General features: G+C 37.8%; 1 protein-coding gene across 3 annotated transcripts in view; it reads left to right on the top strand.

Annotated features, from left to right (window-relative positions):
- LOC150083088 (actin 403) overlaps positions 1-13731 on the top strand; it is a 64508-nt gene that overhangs the window by 26749 nt on the left and 24028 nt on the right. For all 3 annotated transcript variants that reach the window (XM_090377782.1, XM_090377784.1, XM_090377783.1), the window contains exon 2: positions 10932-11070. In XM_090377782.1, the coding sequence (XP_090233908.1) occupies positions 10945-11070 (126 nt within the window). In that variant the 5' untranslated portion in view covers positions 10932-10944. The remainder of the gene's footprint in view (positions 1-10931; positions 11071-13731) is intronic.

The following is a 13731-nucleotide window of genomic DNA, read 5'->3' as shown; positions in this document are numbered from 1 at the left end:
CGGAGCAATATGGCCTTAGTTGTTAATGCTCATAAAAACCAAATAACAAACAACAAGAAACAGTTGGTATGTAAAGCCTAGTAGATTCCAAGATAAGTTCTTTGAATGCTTCCCATTTTGAATTTGCTGTTGGTAACATCATCAGTTGGTCCCACAGTATAGAATCTAAATACTGCCTCTGACCATCGTAGTTGCCTTTACGATAGCAAAACTCTTTCCTTTGCCCCTGATGGTAGTTACCTCTTTGAGTAAATCCCACTTCAGCACACTGTAATCACTGCCACCTAGTGGTTCCTTTATCTGCAGATTCTTAATGCATGAAGAATCACTGCTGATAATCAGATCACGAGGATCTGATTATCAGTAGTGATAATCAGATAATCTATTACTCCCTCTAGTTGCCTCCCAAACATGCTGAAGTAGAAAACAATCATCCAATTAATGCACAAAAGCCTTGCTAGTGTGAGTGACCAAGCCACAAATTCCCGTCAGTATCTGGGAAATTAAAATCCCCCATTATAAGGCTCTCTGATTTACTTGCCCACTATTTCCCTGTACAGTTTCTTATTATACTCATCAGAGTCATTAGGCCTATAGCGCACTTCTACTGTCAATTTTGATCTCCCAATGCTTATGTCACACCAAACTGACTCGACACTGCACTGTCCAGTGAGGTCGACTGCCTTCATTTCCTTGGATTCTATGTGTTTCTTAACTAATAGCATAACCCCTCCTTCCTTCCTATCCCGTCTATCCTTTCTGTACACATTGTACTTTCCAAATTCCAGTTCTGCATTCCTTATATGTGTGACATCACGTGTCTGATATCCCAACAATATCTGCCTTTGATGTTTTGAGCAATACCTCAAATTCATCAAATTTTTTACCAAACTCGTAGCATTGGTGTACATGGAAGTATACATGCACCTGTTCCTATTCTTAGCTACCATAACACAACCCATGTATTTACTTGTACCACGATGACTCCCAGCAGTCTCTGAAATATCCTGCATCTTGTTTTCTAGGCTGCTGCCCATTCCAATAGAAGCAGTGCTAGAATCACTTTCACCTCTGCCAGTGGCTACTGTTAATCTATTAGTCCTTGTAATCCCCCCAAGCTAGCAGTTTTCCAACCCACCTAACACTGCCTCGATAGCATCAGCAAATATTCTTGCACTCTTTCTATTTAAGTGTATCCCATCCCTGTAGAAGCAGTCTTTCCTGTTAACAAGTACAGACAAGGCTGAAAAAAAATTCTACCCATTGAGCCTTACACGATCTCCCCAGGGTCGAATTGATCAACAAGGCTCTCATCATATACTCCCTCCTATCGTGTCTGGGCAGAATTGCAGACAATTTCAAATTCAACCCTAATTCATGGCTTTTTTTTCAACAGTGACCTGTACTTGTTAAGTAATTCTGCCGGTCTCCTACTCTTAATATCATTAGTTCCAGCGTGTACAACTATATCACCTTTTGTGCCCTTAAAAGATGATATCCGCTCTACGTCATCAATCTTTGCCCCTGGCAGACATACCCTGGTCCTCTTCCACCTATCCTTTTTACAAAGCATGTTCCCCATTTCCCTGACAGTAGAGTCACCAACAACTACTAGTTCCTGTGGGACCAGCGCATTCTGCCTTGGGGGTTGCCACCGTGTTGTGTGATGACCAAGTGCAAGCTCTGGCCTTGATGTGGGCAGCTGAGAGCTTGATTGGCCCCTTAATTTAGATCCTTCGAGGGCATCCACCCTGTTCTTCAAGCTCTCATATAGGCCCATAACAACGCTGAGTTGTCGCCTGATTTCCTTACATCGTGCGCACACAAAGACATCTCCCATGGCAGTATTATGTCCCGTACCCGATTGCTCCACAAACATCATGCAAGCAGTGCATTTTAAAAGGCTGTGATTCAGAGGGAAACTGCCCCTCCCCCTCAGTTCTCCCCTGAGCCACAGCATTCCCATTAGCTTGAGCCTTTTGCTTTGCTGCTCTGGTCTGAGTCATGGTTTCTATTTAATTTCAATAAAATTTCAATTTCAGTACAAAATTATAAACCTAAACTTGTATCCCAACACAGTTATAATGCATATATATTTTTAAGTATCAAGTGTTATCTATGAGTTCCATTTATATAACTTCCCTATCAAGTTATATATTAATTAATTATGTTACGTTTGTAATCTAAGTCGTTATATGTATTTAGTTAAAAAGTTCAATTTAATTGACAATGAAGTTTAACAAGATTAATAGATTTTACTGATTGATTGACAATATTATATTATATACTATACTAAGCTTACGCTATCTAGTTCGGGATATAACGTATCGTATAACAATGGCAGCAAGTTACGAACGGTAAATCTACGGACACTTAAGTATTAATTAACTTCCAAATCTTGCTGTCGCAATTCAGAATAAACTAAGGATCCTGACTAGTTCTATAAACTACTTATATAGAAAATAATTTGACATAACAATTGGTCAATAAAGCAGCTAAATATGGCTAAAAAAACTTCTCGTTCAGCGGAGCTGCAACTTGTAACACATGGATTTGATACTCTTACCGATACTCATTTTTAATTCTCTTTGCTAGTGATTTCTTGCACCCCAGTCCATTAAGAATACCTACATAAATCAGTATCTTATTAGTTGTAGCTATTCCCAACGTTTTTTCTTTAGTGCAATTAAACCTTTAACTTCTTTGGTCTTCATTTGGGCATCTTGTGAAATTTCTGCACTGGAACAGATATATTGGTAGCTTTCAGAATAAATCTCTTGAATATTTTCCATAATGAATTTGTATGCAGCAATTTATCTCTCCAATTACTGCCCTCATGGGTAACACAGTCTGTGTAATCACTGTCCTCCCCAAACACTGGGTAGAAAAGACCGCAGTTTGAATCTCGGTTATGATGCGAGGAACTTTTATGGGCTGTTTTCACGACAAGGTTGAGTTAGTTTCAGAAGGCAGCATGGTTTTTTTCTCTAGGAAGCTTGGTTTTATCAACCAGCAATCAGCAAATTTACCACAGAACACATGCAATTTACAGCATATTATATACTGCGTAATATGGCCTAAGTTGCTGATGTGCCTAAAATCCTATAACAACCAATTAATAGAGCCCAGGAAATAACTCAGTCCATTATAACCCATACCTTGAAATTGAAGCCTTTCCTTTGACCACAGAAATCTCTTTTGATACTACCCAATTCGTGGCATAGTGGTAACTACCAGCTATTGGTTTCTACATAGTCAAATTCTGGATGCAATTTGGATTCTTGGTGAGAACCAAGTTGAGGATATTAGGAGCCTCTTTTACTTTCTCTGACGTTGGAATAAATAAGTCATCCAAATTGCTCAGAAATATCTATCCCCTTGCATTCTCTGTCCATGATTTCCAGTCTATACGAGATAGATCGAAGCTGCCCATAATGAAGCAGTCACACTTGGCTGGCTGTGCAAGTTTCCCATAGAGATACAGATATTTTGTCATACAGCTCAGAATCGTTTGGTCTGAAACATATCCTATCATCTTCCTTCTGCATGTGACCTTGCACCACACAGACTCAATGTCCATCTGACTATGGATTGTCTGATCACTTTTAGAGGACTTCTTAAGAGGCATGACTTCCCCTTTCTATCTCTCTTGAACATGCTGCATTCCCCATAATTAAATTCTTCATCCCCTCTCTACAAATGACATAATTTTAATGTTAGCCCTATTATATCTGTATTGATTGACCTAATCAAAAGCTCAAATTCGTTTAATTTATTTGCAATACTCATGCCATTATTCTATATACCACCACTTTGCTTATTGGAGGCTTGAAGTGGTGAAACCCATGTTTCGTCTGTAGAGCAAAGTTTCCGGCTCTTTATATAGCTGCTTGTGGTTTTGAATTTATTTCAATATTTTTTATTATTTTTTTGTGTGCGCATAGATTACACACAAGTGTGCTTACGAGGTGGAGTGCCAGTGTGATTTTGTCTTATATCACTAACCTGCATTATTCCAATGGCTCCCCGCATTTGCAGTTTCCCTGAACCCTTAAGGCTTCCTCAATGACACTATCAAACCTATTGCACTAGCTCTGTTGAAATGAATTCTATCTTTATCAAACCTGTTTACTGATTTGAAATCAGTTGATATTTATTTAAAATGCATAATACCATTCCTCATTTTGAATAAATTATGTACTTCTTTGGGTGATGTGAGATTAAAAAAAATACATATATATATATATATATATATATATATATATATATATATATACACCAAGTAGGTTTTGCCTTACCAACACCTACTAACACCTTGTGGGCCACCTTTTACCATAATATAGCCTGTACACATTTGTGCATGGAATGCACAAGGTGTTGCTGGGTGTCATCTGGTACTGCTACCCATGCATTGCACAATTCATCCTGTAATGCCTGCACATTGTCAAATGGATGGTCATAGCATCGATTGTTCTTTTCAAGTCCTTTCCATACGTGACCAATTCTGTTGAGATGGAGTGAGTTTGGCACCCATGGGGGGATGAAACATTGTCATATTACTGATACCAGTTAGCATCTTGCTGGCCCTTGTGGCGCAGTGCATTGGTTTGTTAAAAGATGTTGTAGTTGTCTGGGTACACCATCACGAAGGGATGTACTTGTTCGGCAGTGATAGAAAGATAGTTGTTTGCATTGAGCCATTGATTAACAGTGATCAGAGAACCTAGGCTTTATGTTGCTTTCTTCAAATGCATATATGCCCATCAGATAAAGTTGGAAATGGGATCAGACTAGACGGCAGTTGTAGAGTTTAAATGTATCAGCAACTTAGTCACATTGTGCCGTACATAATGTTTGTATGCGTTCTGTTCTGTGGTCGATTTGCCGGACTAAAAACTTGATTTTCTGGGGAAAAAACCATGCTACCCTCATCTGAAACCAATTAACTCAGGTTTGGAAAAAGGTTGCATCATTGATAGGATTTGAACTTAGGTTTTTTCCACCCAGTGTGATGTGGACGGTGATTATATCAACTCTGCTACCCACAAGGTAGCAGTGACAGATTTCTTTCTTTTTCTCTATCTATATATTTTTTTTCTTTTAGGAGCACCAGCAACTAATGCCATATTGCTTTGTGTGTATTGTCTGTAAATTGTGTGTTTTGTGGTAGATTTTCTGTTTTCTGGATGAAAAAGAGTTTCTGGTGGGGAAAAACCATGCTACCCTTGCCCAAAACCAACTAACTCAGCCATGTTATGAAAAAGGTCCATAAAAAATTCTTCAGTCATCAATGGGACTTGAACTCAGGTCTTTTCCACTCGGTGTGAAGAGGACGGCGATTCTATCAACTGTGCTACCCAAGGGCAGATTTATATACGTTGGGCGATGCAATGTTGGTGCTGATGTGCCCATGAAAGGGTGCAGTTTCTTATGTTTCACATTGAGCATGGGTCTGTGATAGCTATCGACTGCCATGCCTTATATGTGCTAATGTCTCGTGCATGGTCCATGTGGATGACCGTCTCCCTGTGGACGGTGGGTTGTCTCTGCTTCTTGTGACTCCTAGTGGAAGCCTTCCTATCATTGACAGTCTTTGCCTTCATCTTACCCAACAGCTAAATTGTCAACCCTGCACTCTGTTCCACTTAAAACTTCTATTTTTTTTTTTTTTTTTGGACTCTCCTTGGTAAGCTCGGGCAATGCGAGGGTTCACCCCCACCAGAGACTTTGACCTACTGACGGCCCACCTCTCTGTGGTACAGGATATCAACTAGGGGACTATTGTGTTCCATGGGCCCCTAGGCTGAGGCCAGATGAAGTGTGTTTATTGTGTAATTCACATCATGTAGTATTAGAGTATGTTACATATGTGAATCATGGAGCTGAGGGAACCCCTCCAGTGTTGCTTGACAGAATGGACAAAAGACAAAGTCCGTGTGGATGTTGGTCTTGCTATTCCTACATTGTACTGGGCCACTACTGCATCTTTGCTGTGTTACAAGACGAGACATGATGCTCATCACAGGCTTCAACTTTATGTGACTGTCCCACGTATGACCTTTGGCTGGCTGTTCGACTTCTGTTGAGCCAGTAGAATAGTGATACCACGAATTGGTGTATTTAATCATGTAGGCTATTGGCTAGATACTGGCACCTGCATGCTGTGCCCTCACAATCATTCCAGATTCGAAGTCAAAGATCTCTATGCTGACCCATTCTTCCTTGCCAACACTCAAAAACTAATCGTCATGCGTCGGAACTACAATCTTATATCAGCCTTTACTCATTTTGAGGAGCCATAACCAGTGTTATTGACTGTTCATTTTTATGGAAGGGATTGTTTTCAATGCAAAGCCAACTTAGTGTTTTCCTTTAACTGAAAGTAAATTACCGTATTTCCCCATAAGACGCTCCCATGTATAAGATGCACCTTAATTTTGGGGCCCGAAATTTGAAAAAAAATGTATTACATAAAGTTATTGAACTCTAGTTTTATTCATCATAAAATTCATACAGCTCCTCATTACTTGAATTCAGCACTGTAGAAAATCTTGTCTGAGCCATTTCTGGGCAGAAAGTGGCAGAACATAATCTAATATACCGGTAACAAGTGCGAAACAATGAGCGCAATGACAACAACCGCGAAAAACAAGTAAAAAAAAAATCTACAACCACTGTATAAGACGCACCCAGTTTTTAGACCCCAAATTTTTCGAAAAAAAGGTGCGTCTTATACGTGGGGAAATACGGTAGTTATTTTTCGTGATCATCACGTTAAGTGAACATTTACTTTAGTAATAAATAGATTCTACATGGAAGCTACACAGGTGAAGCAATGTCAAAGTGACGATACACACTTGGTTTGTTAGCAGTGGAACTGAATCCCAACCTCGACATTTCGGTACAAAGGTCCACAAGAATATTTCAATATTTAAAATCAGTATTGAAGTCTTCAAAAAGATTGGAACAGCTGTTCCGAATTGATTGTAGTGGTTATTTTGGGGGTGGGCGGCTAGTACTGTGGAATTGCACTTAGTCCTAAAAGTTTCCAAGGGATCAACAAAACACACTCTTAGAGTTTGGCGTTGAGTGGACTTTTTCCTCTCAAGTTATACACCACATCTAAAACTAATACAGATTTCAACATGGGTGTATTGAATCGGAATCAACACTGCAACCTTTTGAAAGGATAAAGAAGCAAACTTAGGGTAATTGGACTTTTCCTTTAAAAGCAGTGCCCAAATATCTGAAACATAGATTATACAGAGAACTTGATTTATGAAAAAACAAATTGCTGAATTTTTGTTTGTCTGATTTTAATGAAATTTGGAAGATCCAAAAAATATTTCTAAAAAGACCCAAACATGAAACTTCATCAATATTTGTTCACTGGGAGCCAAGCTGATACATGTGAATGGATGGACAACGGCTATGGTGAAGACAATTGGTGCTTTACATATATGTGAATGTGCCAAAAAGAAAAAAAAGTTAGTATGCATTGCGTTACACTTCAGGCCTGTTCGATTATTAAATTATATCTTTGGGGTTAAAAAAAAACTTATACACTGTACTCAGGAAGTGTTGCTCATCACAGGCTTACCTAAATCTCGCCATGTCATGTTCACATGATGAGTAACTGTGATATGAGATTTATGTAGAAGTAGTCCTTTTTTTATTTTTGAAGGGGTGGTGGGTTGTGCACAGGAGACATGGGTCAACCTACTCATATGATATTTGGCACAAATATGTCAGTAGGTTAGCCCATGTCTCCAGCCCAGAGGAGTATTCTAAATAAATGCCAAAATTTTGAATAATAACGGAGCTGCTATTCCAGATTTATCTCAACATTTCTGCTGGGGGTTATTTTTGGCGACTGTGAAATCAGAATTGAATCTAAAATCTTCAATACCCCAGCTATTGCTCAGTGTAATAGCCACATCTCCAGTACTCAGGATGGCAGGTGATCATCATTTAGATGATTCTTTGAGATGGTGGGCCATTGGACAACTTGAAGCTAGGCAGGCAGAGGTGGCACATTAGCTTAATGTGTCATGCAGCATTGTCCTGGCACTATGGAAGCAGTTTAGGAGACAGGAACCATTACAAGAGCTGGTCAAGGTTGCTTAAGGGCTATGTCAATCAGAACAGACTGCTATGTGGCTCTAATGGCAAGACTGAACCTACAATATCTTGTCATCAACTGTCTCTTGAGGGTGATGCGGCCACAGGTGAAAACATTTTCATCTGTACTGTGTTAAAAAAGCTCAGTTCAAGTGGTGTCTATTCAAGTAAGCCAGTAACCGTAGAGTTCGCTGAAACCGGTGCCATGAATATGTGACTAGGAGCCCTGACAAATGGGGTAAATGGGACTCATCAGAGAACAGAACTGTTCTCTGATGAGTCCTGTTTTAGCCTACAAACAGATTCTAGATGTTATTTCATCTGGAGATAATGAGACTACACACACACACACACACACACGTGGGGTTATAAATTCAAGCTGAGGATATTGGCAGCATAGGTGTGTGGAAGTTTTCCTTCAGCCAGTGGGGTGTTTGATTGTTGGAACAGGCTTCTATCTATTGTTGTGTAAGTGGATGGTTTGAATAAATTCAATTGAGTACTATACAAATTCTTGGAAGGTGCAGATAGGTGAACTGTTTTTTTGCTTGCTTTCTTGTATCATTGATGTTACTACTGCTGCCACCTTCATGGTCTTTGAAACTAGTGGCAGTACTGTAATCTTTTAAACATTATCCTTAAATTTTAGCTCATGCCTGTGGATTCAGTATTATTCTTGGTATGAAAAAGTTTCAGGTGTTTTCTTATAGTGAAATGAGCTAAACCAAGTGATATAGCTCTTTTTGAATGTTAAGTGTCTGTAGAGATTTATTTAGTTCCAAAATTATTTTATAATGTCCCCTAAAGTGCCCTGTGTTAGCACCCTTGTTTCATGTTCCTATTCCTGAGTCACAGGAAACATCTTTATTTTGAATATTGCAGCTTTGCATATATGGCTAGTGTTAGGGGAATTTTTCAATTAATATTTGTTGACATTCATTGTAAGACTGGTTTCCAAGTAAGATTTTACTGAAAAAACATGTTGCTCGATAATAATGATGCATGTGACTTCAAACACGAATTGTGACAAACTGAATATCGCTGACCGTTATGAATTTTAAGATATTTACAGTCAAATGTAGATCAAAATGTAAAGAATTGAAAGATTGGACCAATGAGATAAAGTTTTTAACTCTAAGAATTTTTTTTTTATTTTTCCCATGAAGAAGAGACTAACTAAATTTAATAAAAAAAAAAAAAAAAAAACTCTTTGTTTCGAATAACAGGCAAGTGGCGTGCCATGAATTTTATAAGGTGTTAAATGGTGTAACTGTGAACATTCTGCTAGGAAAATATTATGCAGCTGCAACAAAGTTGAAGACTTCATTGCCGAATAGCTTCACCATATTCCATACAGTAGTAGTATTAATGGCAAATGATGCAAGCTTATATAGCATCAGCCAAAAAAAAAAAAAAACACCACACAGTTCACCCATCCGTACCTTCCAAGCGTTTGGCTGGTATTCCTTGAATTTATTCAAACCATCCACTTACACAACAATAGATGGAAACCTGTTCCAACAATCAACCACCTGCTGGCTGACGGCAAACGTCAGCCAGCAGGTGGTTGAATACCATTAACGTGGAAGAATACCATTAACATAGAAAGGCTTCCATTCTGCAATTTGCAGAACTGAAGCCTTTCTATGTAAGAGTATCTTTTTGTTCTCTTACCAATCTGGTTGCCCTTCTCTGCACCCATTCCAGAAGATTTACATCCTAAAGTGAGGCTGCCAGACCTGTATACAGCACTCAAGATGAGTGCTGTATATCATTAACAAAACCCCCATGAGCTTTCTTGACAGCATGTCTGCATTGCTTAGAGAATTTCATGTCTGACTACAGTTACCTTCCTAGGTCTTTTTGATTGTCCACTACCCTGAGTGTAGTATCATACAGTTGATAGGTTACTCAGGGGTTACCTGCTACCCACGTGTAGTGCCTTGCATTCATCAATGTTAAACTTCAACTGCCATTTCTTAGCCTTTCGACCCAATTTTCCTAGATCTTGTAGCACAAAGTCATTTTGCCCCTTGTTAGAGTTTGATAAACTTCTGGCATCCCTTTCCTTTAAGCATTCCTCATGTGCAAATGCAGATGCAAAATACCTATTCAATTTGTTAGGTGTGGATGAGGACTAAAGTATATGATGTAGAGCATCTATAATTTTTTAAGGATGCAGAAGGTTATATTGTTGTGCACTAATCATATTAAGAGTAGGAAATCTGCAGATTTAATTACCAAGTTCAGAGCAATGTTGAGAAAAAGTCATGCGTTAGGATTGAAATTTTAACTATCTGAAGAAATTTTAAGCAGTATACTTCCCCCAATGCAAGGCAACTTGTGGTGAAGTGCCTCCACAGTGTGTGATTTGTGCACAAAGTAGCAAAAAGTTTTGCTGATTGCTGCATAATGAGGCTACCTCTGATGTCTACAGTAATTTTTTATAGATCTTTTAGCATGAGGTTTTTTCCTTGATTTACTTGAGTTTGATTAACAAAAAATGATAAATCTGTTTCTCTGAGTGCCAGTGTATATTTGGGAAAAAAGTATAGGCATCATTATAAAGTGGCCACAGCAGTGTAAAGGCAACTACTTTTGGGCATAACTTTTTAGGGAATGTGTTTTCACTGGAGGGAGGGGGAATTATTAGGACCAGATGCCAAATATTGAGGTTTCTCTTAGTTTCTAAAACGATCTCCTGTGTACCTAATTGTAAAATTCATTAATTATGATGATTATGTATCATTTCTTTCACTTACCTCCAAGTAGATGTGTATATATATTTATATAAAATTTCATTTTACCAGCTAATTCTGCAAAATGTGTGACGACGAAGTTGCTGCTCTTGTTGTTGACAATGGATCTGGCATGTGCAAAGCTGGTTTTGCTGGTGATGATGCCCCACGTGCCGTATTCCCTTCCATTGTTGGCCGTCCCCGCCACCAGGTGAGTCAATTTAAAACTTTCTCGATACTTAGTTTTACCGTATTTTATAATAATATAGTTATCCTAATATGTTTGTGCTCAGTCAATAATGGACTGTGTGTAATGTGTTGCAGCTATGTGTCTCTATATTGTCAGTGCACAACTTTAAGTCATCACCCCAAATACACTTGAAATTGGTATGATGTATTGTTTAATCTGCCTTACTGAAGTCTGAAGAAAATTTGTTTCATCATGCGTCTCCACCTTATAGACAAACTGTAGTTTATGCAAGAAGTGCAGAGGAAAATATCACAAGTTTTTATTACAAAACCTTTATTAGTAACTTTGCAAAGGTTTTGTTAGTTGAAAAGTAACTTTGCCTAACTTTCCCTTTGTTAGTAACTTTGGTGGGTTGCCGAGTATCTATTTAGCCCTGTGGGTGGTGTGACCTAAGCATAATAAAATTATGTACAATTTGAGAATTATATATATTACTGAAAAAAAAAATACTATTGAATCTATAACATCATTGGTATAGGCATCACTGTATAGGAGTCTGTGGAAAGATGTGTAACAAATAACTGGTAACAAATTAACAATAAATTGTGAAAGGATTATCAACTTCAATTAGTAGGAGTAGCAACATCACCAGCAAATTCTCATCCATCATCTGTTGTGTGAATTTCCTCAGATGATGACATAACATATTACACATTGTGTTAACCTTCACATATTAAACTCATGGCTGGCACGTTTTTTAGATTTCCTTGAGCTTGATGTGAAACTTCCTCCAACTTTGCCTGAATAATTGTACAAACAGGTGTCCTTTATGCATTTTCTGTACTGTTGCAGATTTGTAAGTGCTAGAAAGCGTTGTTTTAAACAGTGTTTCAAATTTACATATAATAGAGGTGGCAGACTACATATTGAACCATAGCATGCACTATACCTTCTTGGGGCTGGAAAATTCTGTATGATTGAAGTTTTTTGATTATGATGTCTACTAGAGCACACTTTTTCCTGCTGGGAATTCTGTTGTTAATGTTTTGTTGCGGTAACAAACAAGAATTTGTTTGTTACCACAACAAATTTGTGTAACAAACAGATTTGTTTGTGGTAATAAACAACTTCTTGGTTACCACAACAGAAAATATTAGCAAGATGTTCTGAGGACAGAAATGTTTAAAATGAGTGGTTAGCCAGGGAAGTGAGCTTAAATAACTTTAAGGGGTGTGTCAGGGTAGTTAACTATACAAGAACACTAAGTCTTAATTGTTTATACAGTAATGTTAGAAGTGCCGTCAGTAAAATGAATGTATTCAAACTGCTGGTTAGGACAAGTAATGCTGACGTAATAGGGCTTACAGAAACTTGGTGCCACCTGGGGATAGGGAATGATGAGTTTCAATATGGTATGTATAATATATTTAGGGAAGATAGAAGGGGTGGTGGGGTCATGCTTCTTATTCAGACTTCTGGATTCAGACTTTTCTCATGCTAGTATAGAATCTGTATAGTGTGAGATAGTTGGAAGCAAAGGTATAATGAGAGTGAGACTAATCTACAGGCCAAGTGATTGTGAAGATTATGATGAGAGCCTCTACATGCAAATGGAATGAGCAAGTAAGCATCAGTCTTATTATGGGTGATTTTAACTTGCCTATAATTGATTGGAGCAAATGGGAAAGAAACTCCACATGGGGGACAAATTTTTTTAAACCAACTAGATAAGTGGCTTTTGACCTTTTTTTTTTTTTTTAATAACGGCACCCCTAAGTAATTTATTTTATTTTGTGGCACCCCTACTCAATTTTCTGCCTGTTAGATCCAACGCTCTCTCTGTATATATAAATATATCTAATATTAAAAAAAATATGTTATATGATAGTTATTACAATAAACAAAATGACAATTCATAATATAAATTATATATATAATAATAATTTTATTCTTTATATAGAGGTACTAAGTAAACATCAATTATAGATCACTACAAAATTAAAAAGATATTGTACATCTTTTTATAACGAAATAGACATATCAATTTAAAAAAAAATAAGTTTAAGTAACTTAAACCCAAAGTACGTGGCAACCCTCGAATGTTGTTGTGGCACTCTAAGGTGCCCAGCACCCCAGTTGAAAACCACTGAACTAGATGATTTTTATTTGTATCAACATGTCAGGGGAAAGTACTAGGGAAAAGAATACTCTGGACCTCATCATCACCCATGAACCAGATGAAATGCTGACACTAGAGGAACCAATCACGAAGTTCTATGATGGATGATGAAGTGAGAGGTAGCAGTAGTAAAAGGCAAAGGAATGGGTTATAATTTCAGGAAAAGAAATTATGATGGTGCTACATAGCCTCTATTAACTTGGTAGATTTTGCACAGAGAGTGAATACAATTGAATTATGATATACCTTTTAAAACATTAATCACAGAAGCCTTGAATGCTATCTCTCTATGCTTTAAAAAAGTTTTCTTCCTAGTGATATTTATTCAAGCCAATGAGAGAAGAGGGCGAGGCAATTATGTCAGTACAAATGCAATTAATTATTGACAATTGCCTCCATGACAACTGTCCACGAGGTTGGTGAACAATGTTCACCAACCTCGTGGACGTGCTTCCCTGTCTATCATTTGATGTTCCATTGTAACATTTTTTTGTATATTAATG

This window comes from Mastigoproctus giganteus, chromosome 7, assembly GCF_048544385.1.
Source record: "Mastigoproctus giganteus isolate SK-2022 chromosome 7, ASM4854438v1, whole genome shotgun sequence".
Lineage (NCBI taxonomy): Eukaryota > Metazoa > Arthropoda > Arachnida > Uropygi > Thelyphonidae > Mastigoproctus > Mastigoproctus giganteus.
Note: the sequence above shows the minus strand (reverse complement) of the source record. Positions and strands in the feature narration are given on the sequence as shown.